The sequence below is a fragment of the Heptranchias perlo genome, chromosome 4 (assembly GCF_035084215.1).
Source record: "Heptranchias perlo isolate sHepPer1 chromosome 4, sHepPer1.hap1, whole genome shotgun sequence".
In the NCBI taxonomy this organism is placed as follows: Eukaryota; Metazoa; Chordata; class Chondrichthyes; order Hexanchiformes; family Hexanchidae; genus Heptranchias; species Heptranchias perlo.
The window spans coordinates 115,278,143-115,301,357 of NC_090328.1; the positions used below are offsets into that span (position 1 = coordinate 115,278,143).

General features: G+C 44.1%; 1 protein-coding gene across 7 annotated transcripts in view; it reads right to left on the reverse strand.

Moving 5' to 3' along the window:
* The window catches only part of znf462 (zinc finger protein 462), a 114,973-nt gene that overhangs the window by 25,459 nt on the left and 66,299 nt on the right, over positions 1-23,215 (reverse strand). For 6 of the 7 annotated variants that reach the window (XM_067983492.1, XM_067983491.1, XM_067983490.1 and 3 more), the window contains 3 exons: positions 16,208-16,381; positions 13,545-13,822; positions 10,086-10,204 (listed from right to left, as the gene is read on the reverse strand). In XM_067983492.1, coding sequence (XP_067839593.1) covers positions 10,086-10,204; positions 13,545-13,822; positions 16,208-16,381 — 571 coding nt within the window. The remainder of the gene's footprint in view (positions 1-10,085; positions 10,205-13,544; positions 13,823-16,207; positions 16,382-23,215) is intronic. The other variant, XM_067983489.1, reaches the window with a different exon arrangement.

Sequence of the window (23,215 nt, forward strand, 5' to 3'; positions counted from 1 at the left end):
GCCATCAGGTCCAGGGGACTTGTCAGCCTTTAGACCCATTAGTTTACCTAGTGCTTTTTCTCTAGTGATAGTGATAGTTCTTAGTTCCTCCCTCCCCTTTGCCCCTTGATTTTCCACTATTATTGGTATGTTATTAGTGTCTTCTACTGTGAAGACAGATACAAAATATCAGTTCAATTCCTCTGCTGTTTTCTTGTTTTCCATTATTATTTCCCCAGTCTCATCCTCTAAGGGACCAATGTTTACTTTAGCTACACTCTTCCTTTTTATATACTTGTGGAAGCTTTTACTGTCAGTTTTTATATTTCTTGCTAGTTTACTCTCAAAATTTATTTTCTTCCTCTGTAGTATTATTTTAGTCGTTCTTTGCTGGTTTTTAAAGTTTTCCCAATCTTCGGGGTTACCCGTAATCTTTGCCATGTTGTATGCTTTTTCTTTCAACCTGATCCCATCCTTGATTTCCTTAGTTAGCCATGGTTGGTTCACTCTTTTTATGGAGTCTATCCACCTCACAGGGATATATTTTTGTTGCACGTCATAAAATATCTTGTTAAATGTTTGCCACTGCTTATCCACCATCATACCATCTAATCTGTTTACCACTTCAGCCAATTCTGCCCTCATTCCTTTGTCATGGGATGTGGGCGTCGCTGGTGAGGCCAGCATTTATTGCCCATTCCTAATTGTCCTAGAGAAGGTGGTGGTGAGCCGCCTTCTTGAACCGCTGTAGTCCGTGTGGTGAAGGTTCTCCCACTGTGCTGTTAGGAAGGGAGATCCCGGATTTTGACCCAGCGACGATGAAGGAACGGTGATATACTTCCAAGTCGGGATGGTGTGTGACTTGGAGGGGAACGTGCAGGTGGTGTTGTTCCCATGTGCCTGCTGCCCTTGTCCTTCCAGGTGGTAGAGGTCATGGGTTTGGGTGGTGCTGTCAAAGAAGCCTTCACGAGTTACTGCAGTGCATCCTGTGGATGGTACACACTGCAGCCACAGTGCGCTGGTGGTGAAGGGAGCGAATGTTTAGGGTGGTGGATGGGGTGCCAATCAAGCGGGCTGCTTTGTCCTGGATGGTGTCGAGCTTCTTGAGTGTTGTTGGAGCTTCACTCATCCAGGCAAGTGGACAGTATTCCATCACACTCCTGACTTGTGCCTTGTAGATGGTGGAAAGGCTTTGGGGAGTCAGGAGGTGAGTCACTCGTCGCAGAATACCCAGCCTCTGACCTGCTTTTGTAGCCATGGTATTTATGTGGCTGGTCCAGTTAAGTTTCTGGTCAATGGTGACCCCCAGGACGTTGATTGTGGGGGATTCGACGATGGTAATGCCGTTGAATGTCATGGGGAGGTGGTTAGACTCTCTCTTGTTGGAGATGGTCATTGCCTGGCACTTGACTGACGCGAATGTTACTTGCCACTTATCAGCCCAAGCCTGGATGTTGCATGCGAGCACGGACTGCTTCATTATCTGAGGGGTTGCGAATGGAGCTGAACACTGTGCAATCATCAGCAAACATCCCCATTTCTGACCTTATAATGGAGGGAAGGTCATTGATGAAGCAGCTGAAGATGATTGGGCCTAGGACACTGCCCTGAGGAACTCCTGCAGCAATGTCCTGGGGCTGAGATGATTGGCCTCCAACAACCACTAACATCCTCCTTTGTGCTAGGTATGACTCCAGCCACTGGAGAGTTTTCCCTGATTCCTTGGTGCCACACTCTGTCAAATGCTGCCTTGATGTCAAGGGCAGTCACTCTCACCTCACCTCTGGAATTCAGCTCCTTTGTCCATGTTTGGACCAAGGCTGTAATGAGGTCTGGAGCCGAGTGATCCTGGCAGAACCCAAACTGAGCATCGGTGAGCAGGTTATTGGTGAGTAAGTGCCGCTTGATAGCACTGTCGACTACACCTTCCATCACTTTGCTGACAATTGAGAGTCGACTGATGGGGCAGTAATTGGCCAGTTTGGATATGTCCTGCTTTTTGTGGACAGGACATACCTGGGCAATTTTCCACATTGTCGGGTAGATGCCAGTGTTGTAGCTGTACTGGAACAGCTTGGCTAGAGGTGCAGCTAGTTCTGGAGCACAAGTCTTCAGCACTACAGCCGGAATGTTGTCGGGGCCCATAGCCTTTGCTGTATCCAATGCACTCAGCCGTTTCTTGATATCACGTGGAGTGAATCGAATTGGCTGAAGACTGGCTTCTGTGATGGTGGGGATATCGGGAGGAGGCCGAGATGGATCATCCACTCGGCACTTCTGGCTGACGATGGTTGCAAACGCTTCAGCCTTGTCTTTTGCACTCACGTGATGGACTCCGCCATCATTGAGGATGGGGTTGTTGACAGAGCCTCCTCCTCCCATTAGTTGTTAATTTTCCACCACCATTCACAACTGGATGTGGCAGGACTGCAGAACTTTGATCTGATCCGTTGGTTGTGGAATCGCTTAGCTCTGTCTATAGCATGTTGCTTCCGCTGTTTAGCATGCATGCAGTCCTGAGTTGTAGCTTCACCAGGTTGGCACCTCATTTTTAGGTATGCCTGGTGCTGCTCCTGGCATGCTCTTCTACACTCCTCAATGAACCAGGGTTGATCCCCTGGCTTGCTGGTAATGATAGAGTGAGGAATATGCTGGGCCATGAGGTTACAGATTGTGCTGGAATACAATTCTGCTGCTGCTGATGGCCCACAGTGCCTCATGGATGCCCAGTTTTGAGCTGCTGGATCTGTTCTGAATCTATCCCATTTAGCACCGTGACAGTGCCACACAACACATTGGATGGTGTCCTCAGTGCGAAGACGGGACTTGATCTCCACGAAGACTGTGCGGAGGTCACTCCTACCAATACTGTCATGGACAGATGCATCTGCGACAGGTAGATTGGTGAGGACGAGGTCAAGGTAGGTTTTTCCCTCGTGTTGGTTTGCTCACCACCTGCCGCAGGCCCAGTCTGGCAGCTATGTCCTTCAGGACTTGGCCAGCTCAGTCATAGTGGTGTTACCGTGCTAATCTTGGTGATGGACATTGAAGTCCCCCACCCAGAGTACATTCAGTACTCTTGCTACCCTCAGTGCTTCCTCCAAGTGGTGCTCACCATGGAGGAAGACTGGTTCATCAGCTGAGGGAGGGCGGTAGGTGGTAATCAGCAGGATGTTTCCTGTTTGACCTGATGTCATGAGATTTCATGGGGTCCGCAGTCAATGTTGAGGACTCCCAGGGCCATTCCCTCCTGACTGTATATCACTGTACCGCCACCTCTGGTTGCCGGTGGGACAGGACATACCCAGGGATGGTGATGGAAGAGTCTGGGACATTGGCTGAAAGGTATGATTCTGTGAGTATGGCTATGTCAGGCTGTTGCTTGACTCGTCTGTGGGACAGCTCTCCCAATTTTGGCACAAGTCCCCAGATGTTCGTGAGGAGGACTTTGCAGGGTCGACTGGGCTTGGTTTGCCTTTGTCGTGTCTGGTGCCTAGAGGTCCGATGCCGGGTGGTCCGTCCGGTTTTATTCTTATGACTTTCTTTAGCGAGATTGTACAACTGAGTGGCTTGCTAGGCCATTTCAGGGGGCAATTAAGAATCAACCACATTGCTGTGGGTCTGGAGTCACATATAGAGCAGACCGGGTAAGGACGGCAGGTTTCCTTTCCTGAAGGGCATTAGTGAACCAGATGGGTTTTTACGACAATCCGGTAGTTTCATGGCCACCATTACTCATAACTTGTTTTTTTTAATTCCAGATTTTATTTAATTAAATTTAAATTCCCCAGCTGCCGTGGCAGGATTTGAACTCATGACTCCAGATTATTAGTCCAGGCCTCTGGATTACAGTAACATAACCACTATGCTACCATACCCCATTTAAGTTTAATACGATAGTTTCAGACCCAAGATCCTCACTCTCAAACTGGACGTGAAATTCTATCATGTTATGATCACTGCTTCCCAAGGGATCCTTTACTTTCAGATCATTAATTAATCCTGTTTTGTTACCCATTACAGATCCAAAATGGCCTGTTTCCTGGTTGGTTCCCTGACGTATTGGTCTAAGAAAAAGTCCCAAATACACTCTATGAACTCCTCCTCAGAGCTACTTTTGCCAATTTGATTTGTCCAATCTATGTGAAAGTTAAAATCGCCCATGATTATTGCATTACATTTTTTTACAAGCCCCCCTTATTTCCTGATTTATATTTTGCCCTACAATGTAGCTATTGTTAGGGGGCCTATATACTACTCCCACCAGTGATTTCTTTCCCTTGCTATTTCTTACCTCCACCCAAATTGATTCGACATCTTGATCTTCTGAGCCAAGATCATTTCTCACCATTATACCAATTTCATCCTTGATTAACAGAGCTACCCCATCACCTTCATCTTTTTTCTTATCCTTCCGAAATGTTAAATAACCCTGAATAATTAGCTCCCAACCTTGGTCACCTTGCAACCACGTCTCGGTAATGGCCACGAGATCATACCCATTTGTTTCTATTTGTGCCGTCAATTCATCTATCTTATTACGAATGCTGCTCAAAATTCAGGTAAAGAACCTTTGATTTTGTCTTTTTACCATTTTTTCCTACCCCGGCCCCATTTGCTAGTGCACTCTTATGTTTGTACGCTCTGTCCCTTCCTGACACAGAAATTTAAAACCAATGGTTAATTGATTCATGCAAGTGTATGTCAAGCAAGTGTAGAATAAATACCAAGGAATATTTAAGGTTCAGGGCATACAACTATGCAGAGCACAGGTAGGGGAGCGGCATATAATTTTTTTTTAAATCAAATATATTCCATGGCAATGTTGCTCCATTACAGCTGGAGACTGAGTGAGTTCATTTGTCGCATGTTTGTGTGATGCATATCTGAAATGTTTATTGTCTCAAAAAAATGTTTAAGGAGAATGTTGGAAAAAAAAAGCTTCAGCATTTAAAATGTGATGTAATCTCTAAGCAAATGGGAAATGTTGCATGAAATTACTACATATGATTCAAACCTGTAAACATGCTAACATTTTTACAAGACTGAGACAATGATCCTCCACCATAACAAATTAGAGACTCTGGTTTCTTTTGCTAAATGGCGTCCAATCTCAAAATAAATCACCCAGTTCCACAATTCAACAACATCAATAACTTGCATTTATATAGAATCATAGAAAGGTTACAGCACGGAAGGAGGCCATTCTGCCCATCGAGTCTGCACTGGCTCCATGCAAGAGCAATCCAGCCAGTCCCACTCCCCTGCCCTATCCCCATAGCCCTGCAATTTTTTTTTCCTTCAAGTACTTATTCAGTTCTCTTTTGAAGGCCATGATTGAATCTGCCTCCACCACCCCCTCAGGCACTGCATTCCAGATCCTAACCACTCGCTGTGTAAATAAGTTTTTCCTCATGTCACCTTTAGTTCTTTTTCCAATCACCTTAAATCTACATCCTCTGGTTCTTGTCCCTTCCGCCAATGGGAACAGTTTCTCTCTATCTACTCTGACCCTTCATGGTTTTGAATACCTCTATCAAATCTCCTCGCAAGCGTCTCTGTTCCAAGGTGAACAACCCCAGCTTCTCCAGTCTATCCACGTAATTAAAGTCCCTCATCCCTGGAATCATTTTAGTAAATCTCATCTGCACCCTCTCTAAGGCCTTCACATCTTTTTAAAGTGCGGTGCCCAGAACTGGACACAATACTCCAGTTGCGGTCGAACCAATGTTTTATAAAGGTTCATCATGACTTCCATACTTTTGTACTCTATGCCTTTATTTATAAAGCCCAGGATCCAGTGTGCTTTTTTAACCGCTTTCTCAACCTGCCGTGCCACCTTCAACGATTTGTGCACATATACCCCCAGATCTCTCTGTTCCATGTACCCCTTTTAGAGTTGTGCCCTCTAGTTTATATTGCCTCTCCTCGTTCTTCCTACCGAAATGTATCACTTCGCATTTTTCTGCATTAAATTTCATCTGCCATATGTCCGCCCATGCCACCAGCCTGTCTGTATAATCTTGAAGTCTACCACAATCCTCCTCACTGTTCAATACACTTCCAAGTTTTGTGTCATCTGCAAATTTTGAAATTGTACCCTGTACACCCAAGTACAAGTCATTAATATATATCAAGAAAAGTAGTGGTCCCAGCACTGACGCCTCAGGAATAGCACCTTTAATGTAGTAAAACGTCCCAAGGCGCTTCAGGAGCGTTATCAAACAAAATTTGACACCGAGCCACATAAGGAGACATTAGGACAGGTGACCAAAAGCTTGGTCAAAGAGGTAGGTTTTAAGGCACGTCTTAAAGGACAGAGAGGCGGAGAGGTTTAGGGAGGGATTTTCAGAGCTTAGGGCCTAGGAAGCTGAAGGCACGGTCACCAATGGTGGAACGATTAAAATCAGGGATGAGCAAGAAGCAAGAATTGGAGGAGCACAGAGATCTCGGAGGGTTGTAGGGCTGGAGGAGATTACAGAGATAGGGAGGGGTGAGGCCATGGAGAGAACTGAAAACAAGGATAAGAATTTTAAAATCGAAGCGCTCCCAGACTGGGAGCCAATGTAGGTCAGCGAGCACAGGGGTGATGGGTGAACGGGACTTGGTGCGAGTTTGGAAATGGGCAGCAGAGTTTTGGGTGAGCTCAGATTTATGGAGGTTGGAAGTTAGGAGGCCAGGCAGGAGAGCATTAGACTAGTTGAGACTGGAGGTAACAAAGGCATGAATGAGGGTTTCAGCAGCAGATGAGCTGAGGTAGGGGTGGAGACGGGCGATGTTATGGAGGTGGAAGTAGGCAGTCTTGGTGACGGAGAGGCTATGGGGTCGGAAGCTCATCTCGGGGTCAAACAGGATGCCAAGGTTGCGAATGGTCTGGTTCAGCCTCAGACAGTGGCCAGGGAGAGGGATGGAGTCGGTGGCTAGGGAACGGAGTTTGCGGTGGGGACCAAAGACAATGGCTTCAGTCTTCCCAATATTTAGTCGGAGGAAATTTCTGCTCATCCATGAAATATTAGTGCCTAATTTTACTTTAAACGAGCCAGTCAGCATAAATCTCCAGCTTTTTAAAACCTTGTTTTATAGCTACTGATCCAATTGCCCAGTTATGGAAATATTATTTTCCTTCTCCCGCCTCCCCACTCCCAACATAATCACACCTCCTAATTTGAGATATACAGTCCCCGCTGTTTATAGCGGGTGGGTTTGTGCGAACGTGATTTGCCCGCTATTGGTGATGGCCAGTATAACTCAGCCAGAGCAGTCCCAGGTTACTATAGCGGGACTTAAGTGAAGCAGTATAATTTAATTTGCTGTATGTAGATTCAGTTGCTCCTAGGTTTTCTAATTATCTCTTCCTCAGCTACGTTCTGATGGCCGTAGGAGTACGTGATTATTAACCAACAACCTTGTTGTGAGACTTTACTGGACACACTGCTCAGACACAGTAAAGCTACGGGTTCCTCAGTGTGCTTTGTAAGGGTGAACCAGAATAAGCGACCCGTACTTAATCCCTGGTTACAGTGTAATGAGTAATTACTCTGCGTCACAATTTGAAACAGCGCATGGCACCATAAGTCAGCTACATCTGAATTTTCTTCAGAGTATTGTGTGTTAATTTTAAAATGTGTCTAGCTCAGCGAGAAGGGCTCGGAGCAGAGGCAGGAGTTGTAGAGCACACGGAGAGGGGGGTAGGGGTGGAGGGTGGTTCGGACTTAATGACAGGTAATTGCACTTTTAACAGCTGCTTGAACTGCCCGAAGATTGTTATGCATTTGTAATTGACAACAACTTGCCTTTATATAACGCCTTTAACATATTACAACATCCCCAGACACTTCTCAGGAGCATAAATCAGGCAAAATTTGACACCGACTCACAAAGGGAGATATCAGGACAGATGACCAATAGCTTGGTCAAAGAGGTAGGTTTTAAGGAGTGTCTTATAGGAGGAGAGAGAGGCAGAGAGGTTTAGGGGGAGAATTCCAGAGCTTAGGGCCTAGGCAGCTGAAGGCGCGGCCGCCAATGGGCTTATGTCAATGGCCAATGGGTGGCACCTTTCGCCTGATATAGGTGGTTGTCCGGGATAAGCAGGGACGGTGTAAATGGTGAGGACTATGTGACAGAAAAAATAGTCCTCACTGTTACCACATCACTAAACTTAACAACTTTGGTGTTAGTCCAAGCAGGCTAGTCACTAGCGGATTAGTCACTAGCGGATTAGTCACTAGCGGATTAGTCACTAGCGGATTAGTCACTAGCGGATTAGTCACTAGCGGATTAGTCACTAGCGGATTAGTCACTAGCGGATTCATTGTGGTCAATCTGAAGGGGATCCCAGCAGTCAGAAGCTGACATTAAGAAAATATTCTGAACAAATAGAAAATTTAAGATAATTGGCAAAACAACCAGAGGGGAGATGAGGAGAATTTTTTTCTAAAACACAGCGAGTTGTTATGATCCGGAATGTGCTGCCTGAAAGGGCGATGGAAGCAGTTTCAATAGTAATTTTCAAAAGGGAATTGGATAAATAGTTGAAAAAGGAGAAATTTGCAGGGCCATGGGGAAAGAGCAGGGGGAGTGGGACTAATGGGATAGAATCTTTCAAAGAGCCAGCTCAGGCGCAATGGGCTGAATGGCCTCTTTCTGTGACGTATCATTCTATGAAATAGAAAATCATCACCAAACTACCAGTTTTTAGTTGTGGAACAAGAAAAAGTGACTTTCAACATAAAATTAATTTTTGTTAAAATTCCAAAAAAGTGTAATGACTGAAGTTGTACAAGTGTTGTTTCAAGCATATATAAATGTGTATTATGTGTTCATTTGAAAATGCAGTCCCCAGGTATATGGAAATTGGGAGTTCCCATGACAGAGCAACAGGACACAAGTTCTTGGGGCATGATTTTAAATGGGAAAAACGGGTGGGTTGGGGGCGGGGAGGCAGTAAAAATTTTAAAAATCTAAAACCCGCCCACTTCCAGTTTTAATGCAGGCGGGATGAGGGCCAGCGACCAATCCGCTCTCAGGAGGCAAATCGGTCAGTGAAAAGTTTTAAAGGAGGCTCTGGGCCTCCATTTTTAGATTTTTTTTTTGTTTTTAACGCCTGGGGGCCGGGATTCCCGGGCCTTCTGCTTCACACTACGTGAGAGGAGGCGAGAAGGTCCAACACAGCAGGTAAGTGCCTTTATAGCACAGCTTGTGGGCCTGAAGGAGCAGAAGTGATTCCCCTGGGCCGAACAAGCCTACCTGCAGCGACTCCCACCTCCCCCCCACACGATCTCCGACCCGATGACTGACCCTCCCCCGCCCCCACCCACCCCACCACCCCCATCTAACACTTACCTTTTCACGTCCTCTCGCTGGCTGCTCTCCCGTCCGACTGAGACCAGCCTGTCAATCAGACCGGCCTATCGGGTGGGAAATTGACAAAAAAAGACGTCCTTATGTCAAAATCGTAAGGACGTCCGGGAAACCCGTACTTCCAGGTTTCCAGTCAGGATTTCCGCGGCGCATTCCCCTTGATAAAATCATGCTCCTGATGCCTGAAAATGTATTATTGTCTGGCCATCACACCGTTATGGATAGGCCTCACTGAATCCTTTTGGAACACTGGCTGGCAGCATCACTGCTGGGTTTTATTGCCTTAAAATTTGCACTGTGCGCATAATTCAAGGCTAGAAACAAAAATTTGCCTTCTATTATTATTATTATTATAAGCTTAAAAGACTAAGCTGCCATAGAATGAATCTGCAGTAAACTATGGCGTTCAAGTAATTACACTAAAATAGGACACAGATGGAAATTCTACTGCCACTATTTAAGGATGAAACTTCAAATGAAAAAAATGTCTATATAAACACACAGTAAAAAACACAATTACATACACAGTCACGGCACACACATGCACACACACTGCGCACACGACATGGCGCACACACACACCTACCCTTGCGGTATTCTCAGTTTTAGCTAATCATTTTTAAATGATTGCAAATTATCTGCTTATTTGAATCAGTTACTAATTTCACACTGAACACATCCCAGCAACATATACATATATGTATATATATACATACACACACACATATATAAAAAAGCAATCCTACCAGCGTGAGCTCTCTGAATGTGGCTCTTGAGCCCACTTATAAAGGCAGTCCTAAATGAGCAAAGTTTGCATCTGAATGGTTTTTGGTGTCCATGTTGATTCTGCATGTGTCGTTCCAAGCTGGGATATAAAAAAAACTTAATACAATCTTAAAGAAACAATAAATGCCAAAAGGCTACAAATTGAGAATTCTGGCTTACATAAGCAATCACCCGCTATGTAGAGTACTAATTTAGTTTTAAAATACTAAAAGGGAGCAAGGAGGCAAGCCTCAGCGTAAATCATGAGGATGAGGATTAACATCCAATCATTTTAACAAACTCGCTTGGCTTATGGGGGCAGAGAGGAAAGTGGAGAAGTTTAAACGAGTTCTCAGCTAGGCTGTTCAGTTCCCTCCAGACTGGGAGAGTGGTGGAATGAGAAAGGAACTTTGATGATCAGACCGATCGCACGCATCTAACATCAGATGGTTGCAAAGGTTTTTATTTTTGCAGCTCTTTTTTCAAAATTTGTCTGAGTTCTTTTCCTCTCTCAGATCTCCAAGCAGCCAACCACAAGTGGAAGTGGCAAAAATCTGGATTTGTGCAAAAGTTCAAGAACCCAATTGTAGTGAACTTCCTTTTGTAAAAAAAAATAAACACACAGAATCATACAGCACAGGAGGCCGCCATTTGGTCCATCGTGTCTGTGCCGGCTCTTTGAAAGAGCTATCCAATTAGTCCCACTCCCCTGCTCTTTCCCCATAGCCCCGCAATTTTTTCCTTTTCGAGTATATATTTTAAGCAAGTTCTCACACACAGCAATGTGTTAATGACCAGATAATGTTTTAGTGATGTTGGATGAGGGATCATTATTGGCCAGGACACTGGGAAGAACTCTCCCATTCTTCTTCAAAATCAGTGGGTGTGGGATCTTTTACATCCACCCGAGAGGGCAGACTTGGTTTAACATCTAATCTGAAAGACGGCACCTCCGACAGTGCAGCACTCCCTCAGTACTGTACTGGGAATGTCAGCCTGGATTATGGGTTCAAGTCTCTGGGGTGGGACACAAACCAACTTCACCTTGCTTGGATAAAGTAATAAAACCCAACAAAAAGATGACCGGAAATGATGAGAAGAAATCGGTAGTTATTTTAATTTTATGTATAACTGTAGTGTCCAGTGACACAAATAACCGTCTTGTCACATCGCTAACGATAAAAATCCAGAAGGAAATTCACTGCCAAAATATCATTAATTAGTCGACAGGTGCAGCAGTGCAATATCATTAACCCTCGTCCCTAAAACTCCCCCACTCATAACTAGCTAGAATAATGAATATGCCTATTAAACAGGGCCTTTAAATCATAAAAGCTTCTGTCCAGAAGTAAGTACAAAGGATGGAACGTGAGCCTCAAGGCAAAACAAGTGCCGACAGCTGGAACTATAAGGAAGGAAAAGAATAAATCGAAGAGGTAAACAAAAAAAGTGGATAAACAATTAAATATTTTAATTAAAATAAATTAAGCTAGCAACTACAGACTACCTCTGTCACTCTTGCATGTAAAAAATAAATGATTACCTAAATTTCTACTAATTAAGGTTATAAAATAGAATTATAGAGAACTGTTCTAAAACAGAGGGCAGTTATTTCTTGATAGCATGCTGGGATTAATCAAACCACAACAACTTTCATTTATATAGCGCCTTTAACATAGTAAAATATCCCAAGGCGCTTCACAGCAGTGTTAGCAAACAAAATTTTATACCGAGCCTCATAAGGAGATATTAGGACAGGTGACCAAAGGCTTGGTCAAAGAGACAGGTTTTATGGAGCAGCTTAAAGGAGAAGAGCAAGGTAGAGAGGCGGAGAGGTTTAGGGAGGGAATTCCAGAGTTTAGGGCCTAGGCAGCTGAAGGCAAGGCCACCACAGGTTGAGCGATTAAAATTGGGGATGCACAAGAGACCAGAATTGGAGGAACACAGAGATCTCGGAGGGGTGTGGAGTCGATGGCTAGGGTTCAGAAATTTAAGCAAAATATCACCCACAATAATCAGGCTCCGTCTTGGTCTCTCTTGTTTTGGTTCCAGTTAGCTCATCTTGTACATCGTGGTCATTTAACTGTTTATCAGATGAAGCTATGATTTTTCTTTTGCTCAATCTGGAAAGAACTGTAAAGCATCAAGGTGGAATGAAGTTGCAACTCTGCTCCAACTCTAGCTACCATGGAATGGAAGGGCACTAAATCAATCAGCCCACTCGTCTTCAGTCCATGATCTCATCCACACGGTCATGGCAAGCTACTGAGTAAAGGTCGGGTCTACTATGGAATAAGTGATGTGTGACTTTGGGAGCGCATGGGCCACTGATGAGGAAAGGAGATTCCACATCACAGAGTCTTGCCAATGTATTCTCCACTCCTGTTAGAAGGGGAGCTGAGAGAAGCATCAAACTGCTTCAGCACCAACAATGAGTCTGAGGTAGATATTCCCTTGATATAATGGACCATTTAACTGTGCTGGCAAAGGCAGACTGGCTGGTTGCACATTATGTCTTAAGATAAGGCCAAGATATAGGGCCCTCATTACGATTGCAAAGACTGTAAGCCCAGCCTCATCCATTTTCAGCTATTAATGCAAAAAAAAAACACGGTGCAAGATTCCTTAGCAGGGATAATTGAATGAGACAACAGGGAACAAGAACTGTTGAGTCCTGTACACTGCCCAGGTGTTGAAGCCATACTTGCATTGACCCGGACCCAAAAAAAAAATACTTTAAGGGTTGTTTCATGTGATTCTCTGAAACTGGCACTGGTCTTGGCATTGGCGGCCATGCCTTCAGCTGCCTAGGCCCTAAGCTCTGGAATTCCCTCCCTAAACCACTCCACCTCTCTCTCCTCCTATAAGACGCTCCTTAAAACCTACCTCTTTGACCAAGCTTTTGGTCACCCGTCCTAATATCTCCTTACGTGGCTCAGTGTCAAATTTTGTTTCATAATCGCTCCTGTTAAGCTCCTTGGGAAGTTTTACTACGTTGAAGGTGCTACATAAATGCAAGTTGTTGTCTTAGAGTACAGGTGGAGCATGTGAGTAAAGAACATAGTCTGCACTGCATGACTGGTCAAGTGGAACGTTTAAAAACTATATTATGGACAAAAAATTAGTTGCATAACATGATTGGGCTGGCTCAATGCCATGAGTTACAAGATGAAGTTAACAATTCTCACTCAACTAATCAATTCATAGTGCAAGAGCTAAAAGTAAATACATCGCAGCTACTTCATTCCAACTGTGTAGCAAGTATTTCTGACTTGCTCTACCAGAGATCGTCCGACTGAGTTCTGTCCCCGTTCCAGTCAGTTCCAGTTATGGTGACCCTCAGTGGGATCATTAACACCATGGTTGGGGAAGGGAAGGGAGGTTCCCCAGCCTTACTATACACAGTCTTAGTAAAAATAAGAGTCCTACAGTTTACTTACTTCTGCCGGAAAGCAGTAACGAACAAACAGTACTGGCAGTGATGTTTGCCTTCACGGCTAAACAGTGCAGAAGCGGTGTGACTCCTTTCATGGGAACGTAAGCCTTGTAAGGACATTAGAATCCGATCGCACTGACTGCATGGGTAGCCCCCTATGGTAGCATCCACACTAGTCGAATCCTCCTCCACCTCTAAACTCGGATGCTCGTGCAATCCCTCTGATAAAGGCTCCGCAGATCTTTCAGCTGAACATGTGGAAGTGGTTTCGCTGTTTTTGTTCTATTGGGGGAAGGCATATAGACAAAAATATATAATCCATTAAGATTTTGCATGAATGCAAGCATACATTTTATTATATGAGTGGTACAAAGGATGAGGGGATTCAGTTATGTGGAGAGACTAGAGAAGCTGGGATTAACCTTCTCTGCTCTAAGGAGGACAAGGGGAGATTTAAGAGGGTTTCAAAATTATGAAGGGTTTCGATATTGTAAATAGGAAGAAACTGTTTTCACTGGCAGGAGGGTCGGTAACCAGAGGACACAGATTTAAGATGATTGGCAAAAAAGCCAGGGAGAAATTTTTTTTACGCAGTGAGTTGTTATGATCTGGAATGCACTGCCTGAAAGGGCGGTGGAAGCAGATCCAATAATAACTTTCAAAAGGGAATTGGATAAATACTTAAAGGAAAAATTTGCAGGGCTATGAGGAAAGTGCAGGGGAATGGGACTAATAGGATAGCTCTTTCAAAGAGCCGGTACAGGCACGATGGGCCGAATAGCCTCCTCCTGTGCTGTATGATTCTATGAATGAAGAATACATTTTAAACTAGAGTATCATAAGCCAGGTGAACTTATAATGGACATGAACACTTACAACCAAGTTCTGATGAAAGGTCATCGACCTGAAACGTTAACTCAGTTTCTCTCTCCACAGATGCTGTCTGACCTGCTGAGTGTTTCTAGCATTTTCTGTTTTTACTTGCAACTGAGTACCTGACGACCAGTTAGAAGGGTGCAGCTGATGTCACCCAATACAAATGATTTACTAAATCTATTTGAGGGACACTGATTATTTGCAGGTTGCAAAATGATGGCTCAAATCTCAAAATACATTGCAGCATCCAGTGCATACCTCAAGTCAGAAATATTAGTGCTAATTATACAATCTGACTAGTAGTTTCAAACTGCACCAGCAAGTCATTCCAGGGTACACGCAGAATTTAAATACATGTTTTCAGCAGCTCTTTATTCAGAGGTGTTACAGAATTCCATAATAAATCAATAACCTCTTATTCACCATTTTCCTGACTGTTGGGTACTTTAAAGAATACAGCGTATAACATAGAGACCTTTCACAGCTGCTCATATCAAATGCATTCCATATGTATTCCACCTCCTGATGTAAAGGGTCACTTATTCCTGTAGCCCATTACAACACTGGGTTTTATGCAGGATCACCTAATCCTCCGGAGATTAATCATGTATTTGAACGATTAACCTTACGCTCGTTAATACACTGCAAAAATGGTGCAATTTAAGAGCTAGACAGTACAGTTAAGCAATAAACAAGTCAACCCTCCTCTGGCACGTTCATCTAAATAGAACCAGTGCAAAGCAAAAAAAAAATCCTTCGGATTGTATAATTTATGGTTTATGTGGATTCAATTCATTCCGTGGCCACTTGATGCTGGTCTGATTAAGTACTAGATAGTGTCTTATCACAACTTTGTAGAAAGAGGTTGCGCTGAACTTCGTAACATATACAATGGACAATTTAGTACATGCATTACCATGGTATTATTAAATCAGCAGCTTAAACAAAACCAATTTCAATTCCTCCCCTGTCTTGGTGAGTCAGTGACAGTCTAAAACTGCTACTAGTTGACACAACTTAGCCTGCGTTTTATTAACGAACAATGTTTGGACAGACATTCAGATTAAGTTCCCTTCACCTCTAATTGCCCAAATTAAATCAAGCCCAGGTAAAGTTACAAGTGATGCTCACACATCTGACATCTTATACAGTGGTTAAATTCATAGAAGTTCCTCTCAAAATTATGAAGAAATAGAGAAGTGCACACTAAGTTGGGAATGAGACTTGAGAAAGTTGTATAGAAACTCAGACCCTTGCAATATACATGCCTTCTTTCCCCAAATAAGGAAGAGAATTCACAGGCAACAGTATCACTTAGTTGGAACTAGGCTTATAGTTTCAAAAAGTCAATCTAGTACCACCCTGCCTCTCAAAGAGTGGGGCAGGCAGTACACCATCTGCCCACCCATCAACTGATTTATGGGTTAATTTCCCAGGACCATCAGTCAGGCACACTGGCCTTTGTTTGAAGAGCGTTTCAGCAGGTCATAGCCAAGGGGGCTAGATGGGACCCTACATTACAGCACAGATGGTCAGTCCTACCAGAAGACAGCTGAACAGACCAGTGTTGATAACTTTCATCGCTTAGTGTTCTCCCCAGTCACAGAAACATAAATTTAGGCAAGGGATCGAAACAAAGAAAAAAAGTCATAAAAGTCTATAAAATACACTACATTTGTATATTTGTTGCAACGTCACTCCACACTAAAAAGTGAGTGGTAGGGCCTTTGTAAAACACACACATGGATCCGTTCAAAAAGTTGGTAACAAGTGTACCACATTAAAGCTCACCTCTTCACCAGTGCGAACCGTATCCAAGCTCTCGCCAAATGCAACATGTTTGCGAAGATGGTTCGATATAGCTCTGGGCGTCGGATGGACTTCGAAACAGAAGCTGCACTTGTACCCTACGACATTCCTCTCCTTAAACAATGAAACGGAGCTTGTTGCCTGAACGGCCACCTGCTTCAATAATAATATGCATGAATATTCAATAGTTACAGATTTATATTCGCAGAAGCAGCAGATCAATTAAAAAAACTGTACTGACTGACTTATTTTCTTGCATTTTGAATCAGCTCAGTTGGTAGCACTCTCGCCTCTGAGTCAAATGGTTGTGGGTTTAAGTCCCACTCCAGAGACTAGAGCACAAGATCTAGACTTTGATACTCCCAGTGCCAGTACTGAGAGAGTGCTGCACTGTCGGAGGTGCCGTCTTTCGAATGAGAAGTTAAACCGAGGTTCCGTCTGCCCTCTTAGGTGGACGTTAAAGATCCCAGGGCACTATTTCAAAGAAGAGCAGGGGAGTTCTCCCCGGTGTCCAGGCCAATATTTATCTCTTGACCAACATCACTTAAAAAACAGATTATCTGGTCATTATCACATTGCTGTTTGTGGGATCTTGCTGTGTGCAAATTGGCTGCCACGTTTCCTACATTACAACAGTGACTGCATTTCAAAAGTACTTCACTGACTGCAAAGCGCTTTGGGACGTCCTGAGATCGTGAAAGGTACTGTATGAATGGAAGTTCTTTCTTTTTGCAGCTCAGCGACTTATACATATATCACAAAACCCAAACAAGTGGAGCCCTGTTGATGTGTATCAGTTCCAATTAACCAGTGACGAATACATGCCTAGTTTCTTTAATTACACATTTAGTTTTGGTCACCCTGCTTAAACCTATCAAAGTATCAATTCACACAGTGACTACTATTTTGTTTTTAGGAGACTTCATCTTTCACACACTGTTTTTAAAAGTACTACATCAGACTGCTCATTTGAAGAGCTAGTGTTTGAATTTCCATGTTATCAGCAACAACAATTTATATAGCGCCTTTAACATAGTAAAACGTCCCACGGTGCTTCACGGGAGCGATTATTAGACAAAAATTTGACACCAAGCCACATAAGGAGATATTAGGACAGGTGACCAAAAGCTCGGTCAAAAAGGTAGGTCTTAAGGAGCGTCTTAAAAGGAGGAGAGAGAAGTGGAGAGGCGGAGAGGGAATTCCAGAGCTTAAGGCCTAGGCAGCTGAAGGCACGGCCCATCAATGGTGGAGCAATTAAAATCAGGAATCCGCAAGAGGCCAGAATTGGAGGAGCGCTGAGATCTCGGAGGAGGTTAACCAAGTTACGCAAAACTGGAACGGAGAGTTGAAAAAAAAAGTGAAGCTCCAAGGAGTCTCATTTATTCAGGGAAGGGAATCGGATTTACTTTTTCTTTTAAAAACAGTAACATCATAGGAACACAATTAGTTGAAAAATAAGAAAAATCCATTTCACATATCCTGCTCATTCCTTTAGGATTCGTATCTCGAGCAAGTGTTGTTGGCAGTTATTTCTGACTTCTAATTAACGTGGACTTTCTATTTCTGTTCCGCAGTCCTGCTTGGAGCTGCAATATGCTCAGCAGGCAATTACATCCAAAAATAAACTTGTAAATTGATTTACAACTTTCAAAAATAGGCACTTTTAGTTTGTGACAGAATTACAGCATTAGTAATAATGCTACAAACGGTGCTGTTAAAACTCTCACATCTCCAAATATTTAATCACAGTTCCCTCAGTCCATTCTCATAAGATACTAACCCAAGTTTCGGAATCCTCCCTAATGTCACTGCCTGTTTTCATATCTAATCATTTTAGAGTCTATGTTGAGGCACTAGGATCACAACGGGATTCAATGTTGTACGTATGGTTTAACAAATGCCTTTTTAAGTGTAATTATTGCATCTCTAGAATGATAGTCCATGCACCTAAATACAACACCAATGTGTTATATTCATTAGCTGGTTACACTGGGGCAAATAGGTTCAGCACTCAAAAAAAAATCCTTGAGCTGCTATTAACTCATTCAAGGTTACACCCAGTTATGTAGCTATGGGTTTTTTTGGTCACCAATTTACATTACATTACATTTAAATCTACATTAGTGTAAATTCCTTTGGGTAAGCTTTGCCTCAACACAATCTGCCATCCCACACAACTCTATTATTAAAAGAAAGAACTTGCATTTATATAGCGCTTATTCATGGCCTCAGGACGTCCCAAAGCGTTTTACAGCCATTGAAATACTTTTGAAGTGTAGTCACTGTTGAAATGTAGGAAATGCGGCAGTCAATTTGTGCACAGCAAGATCCCACAAACAGCAATGTGATAATTACCAGATAATCTATTTTAGATATTTAGGGACCAATATTAACCAGGACATTGGGGAAAACTCCCCTGATCTTCTTTGAATAGTGGCCTTGGAATCTTTTACATCCGCCCGAGAGGGCAGACAGGGTCTCAGTTGAATGCCTTATCCGAAAAGGCAGCACCTCCAACAGTGCAGCACTCCCTCAGTACTGCACTGGGAGTGTCAGCCCAGATTTTGTGCTCATGTCTCTGCAGTGGGACTTGAACCCACAACCTTCTGACCTCAGAGGGGAGAGTGCTACCCACTTAGCCACAGGGGACACTTAATTCATCCAGGTCACTGAAGCCAATCATAGATAACATTACAAGTCACTACTCAACAATCTGTGAAACCATTGCTTGATAACTATCCTTTGCCTACTATTGGCTAAAATAGGTTTTTTAAACCCAAATTTGCTCAGCAAGTTGGCTGAATTTCCTTCAAAATTGGCTGAATTTCTTTTTGCAAACCCTTCTATTATTTCTTCCCATTTTCCCTAAGCGATACATCAACCGCAGGTTGGAGGTCTGTTGCAGGGAGAGCGGACCAGATTGTACGAGTTCTGTGCCAGCTGGTTAGAGGCTTCTTTTTCCGCTATTCCTTCCTCTCTAACCCCTGGGCCCACACAGCACCAAACCATAACTGTATTCCAGAGATTATAAGAATCCAGTGATTGCAGGAATCGGACCAATATCCCACCACTGTCATGTCACTCGATTTGTAATGATCCACTACAAGCCATTGGTACTCGACCTCAAACTCAAGGTGTCTAAACAACATCCATTGAGGATTACTCTTAGAATCATAGAAAGTTACGGCACAGAAGGATGCCATTTGGCCCATCGTGTCCGTGCCGGCTGAGAAGGAGCTATCCAGCTTAATCCCACTTTCCAGCACTTGGTCCGTAGTCCTGTAGGTTACGGCACTTCAAGCGCATATCTAAGCACTTTTTAAATGAGTTGAGGGTTTCTGCCTCTACCACCCTTTCAGGCAGTGAGTTCCAGATCCCCACCACCCTCTGGGTGAAATACTTACTCCTCAGCTCCCCTCTAATCCTTCTACCAATTACTTTAAATCTATGCCCCCTGGTCACTGACCCTTCTGCTAAGGGAAATAGGTCCTCCCTATCCACCCTATCTAGGCCCCTCATAATTTTATACACCTCAATTAAATCACCTCTCAGCCTCCCTTGTTCCAAAGAAAACAACCCCAGCCTATCCAATCTTTTCTCATAGCTAAAATTCTCCAGCCCTGGCAATATCCTCGTAAATCTCCTCTGTACCCTCACGAGTGCAATCACATCTTTCCTGTAATGTGGTGACCAGAACTGTACACAGTACTCAAGCTGTGGCCCTAACCAATGTTTTATACAGTTCTAGCATAACCTCCCTGCTTTTATATTCTATGCCTCGGCTAATAAAGGAAAATATCCCGTATGCTTTTTTAACCACCTTATCTACCTGACCTGCTACCTTCAGGGACCTGTGGACATGCACTCCAAGGTCCCCATGTTCCTCTATACCTCTCAGTGTCTTCCCATTTATTGTATATTCCCTTGTCTTGTTTGCCCTCCCCAAATGCATTATCTCACACTTCTTTCATAATAGTGTGGAAAATGCATTTCCCTTTACCAAGCCATGTGAGTTTATCAAACTTAAGTTCTCTTACAATGCATCTCACATCACTGGTCAGACCACTTCTAGAGTACTGTGCCCAGTTTTGGTCCCCCCCACATGGCGGGTGATACAGTGGCCTTGGAAAAGGTCCAGAGGATAGGTACAAGAATGATTCCTCACTTAAAGAACCTCAGCTACTCAGATAGACTCAAGGACCTTGGTCTATTTACTTTAGAGCAGCGTAGACTTAGAGGTGACCTGATAGAGGTCTATAAAATAATTAAAGGGCTGAATAGGGTGCCTATTAATAGATTATTCCAGTATAACAGGTTGGGGAGGATATGGGGACATGAGTTTAAACTATGGAAGAGTGGGAATAAACTGGATGTTGGGCGGTTCTTCTTTCCCCAGAGAGTAGCGAGTCTCTGGAATACGTTGCCGGATGTGTGGTGGGTGCTGACTCTCTGCCTTCAAGAGGGAGCTGGACCGGTTCATGACTGGGGCACAGATCATATAATACAGGAGGTAAGTGTCTTTATAGATAACACTTGGTCCATATGATCGGCTGCACTGGTTTCAATCACCTGAAAGAGGGTCAGAGAGAAATTTTCCAAAAGTATTTTTCCCTTATTGGCCCTGGGTTTTTTCTCTTTCTTTTGCCTCTCCCAGTTCACATGGCTGTGGGGAAGGAGGTGGGAGGAAGGGAGGGAGTGTTTAGTCAGGATGCTCTCGCCGTCATGAGTGTAGGACAGGCTTGATGGACTAGCTGGTCTTTTTCTGCTGGTCAATTTTGAATATTTGTATTAACTTTATAACCTGCAACAAAATGATTACCATGAGTTACTTTCCTGTATTGTTGCCTAGTCCTGTGTTGACAAACAGTTGCTAGTTTCTGGTCCTCTGGGATCTCTGTATCTTTCCCTCTCCAATTTCCAATGTTCTCATTTCATCCTGTACTTCCTTTAACAGGATGGCATACACGCCATAGGTTCCCAGTGTTTCATTTATTTCAAACCACTTGGGCACCAAATTGAGCTGTGTAGCGACCGTTGTTTCGGCACTACTTGGCCTCTCCCAACATCCAAGATAGCATCTTGGCTGCGCACGCACGTTTCCAGTGTGACGTGCGCCTGATGCCATCTTGGTATAGGAGCTAGCGCATATGAAAATACCCAACACCGGAAGCATGTAAAGTAAGGAGAAAATGGATACAATCAGTGTGCAACGCTGATTTAAAGTGATAGACACCATTTTCGCACAATGTTCAACTCAACACATGTGCCTTAGAGTCCCTGGAGGTCCCCCACAAATGCTATTTAAAGGGACCATGCAGGATTTACAGGTTAGTGGCTGGATTATTGCTTCTGGCTGCTGAGACATTTGTAACTGTTTTTGGAGGTCTCCTATACTTGAATACTAGGAGTAGGGGATATAGACTAACATTTAAAGCCAGGACGTGCAGAAGTGAAGTTAGGAAATACTTCTACACGCAAAAGGTGGGAGAAGTTTGGAATGCTCTTCTGCAAATGGCAGTTGATGCTAGCGCAATTGTGAATTCTAAATCTGAGATTGAACCAAGGGTATTAAGGGTTATGGGGCTAAGGCGGGCATATGGAGATAGGTCACAGGTCCACCATGATCTCATTGAATGGCGGAAGAGGTTCAAAGGGCTAAATGCCACTGCCACTTGCTGCCTCCTGATATGCGCCACCTTCTCCTGCGAGAAAGCGGGTCGTGTGTCTGGGTAATGTGCCTGTCATGGTTAAATAGCTGCCAGCATATGTGGCCTGTGAGTTGTGGGTGGGTGGCTTGCAAAAGTGGTAATTTGTAAGGGTGAGAGGAAGCATCTGACTGGAAGAGTTGAGTACCGATGGGAAGAGTTTATTGGTATGTTGATGATGGGGGGATGTAGTGCATGGAGCAGTGGATGCAGCTAGTGGTGTAGTTGGTAGGAGATGCCACTTGACAGTTGACCTCACTCACCTTGACCACTCATGTCAAAGAATTGAACTTTTAAAAAAAAATTCATTCATGGGATGTGGGCGTCGCTAGCGAGGCCGGCATTTATTGCCCATCCCTAATTGCTCTGGAGAAGGTGGTGGTGAGCCGCCTCCTTGAACCGCTGCAGTCCGTGTGAAGGTTCTCCCACAGTGCTGTTAGGAAGGGAGTTCCAGGATTTTAACCCAGCGATGATGAAGGAACGGCGATATATTTCCAAGTCAGGATGGTGTGTGACTTGGAGGGGAACATGCAGGTGGTGTTGTTCCCATGTACCTGCTGCTCTTGTCCTTCTAAGTGGTAGAGGTTGCAGGTTTGGGAGGTGCTGTCGAAGAAGCCTTGGCGAGTTGCTGCAGTGCATCCTGTGGATGGTACACACTGCAGCCACTGTGCGCCGGTGGTGAAGGGAGTGAATGTTTAGGGTGGTGGATGGGGTGCCAATCAAGTGGGCTGCTTTATCTTGGATGGTGTCGAGCTTCTTGAGTGTTCTTGGAGCTGCACTCATCCAGGCAAGTGGAGAATATTCCATCACACTCCTGATTTGTGCCTTGTAGATGGTGGAAAGGCTTTGGGGAGTCAGGAGGTTAGTTACTCGCCGCAGAATACCCAGCCTCTGACCTGCTCTTGTAACCATGGTATTTATATGGCTGATCCAGTTAAGTTTCTGGTCAATGGTGACCCCCAGGATGTTGATGGTGGGGGATTTGGCGATGGTAATGCCGTTGAATGTCAAGGGGAGGTGGTTAGATTCTCTCTTGTTGGAGATGGTCATTGCCTGGCACTTGTCTCGCGCGAATGTTACTTGCCACTTATGAGCCCAAGCCTGGATGTTGTCCAGGTCTTGCTGCATGCGGGCTCGGACTGCTTCATTATTTGAGAGGTTGCGAATGGAACTGAACACTGTGCAATCATCAGCGAACATCCCCATTTCTGACCTTATGATGGAGGGAAGGTCATTGATGAAGCAGCTGAAGATGGTTGGGCCGAGGACACTGCCCTGAGGAACT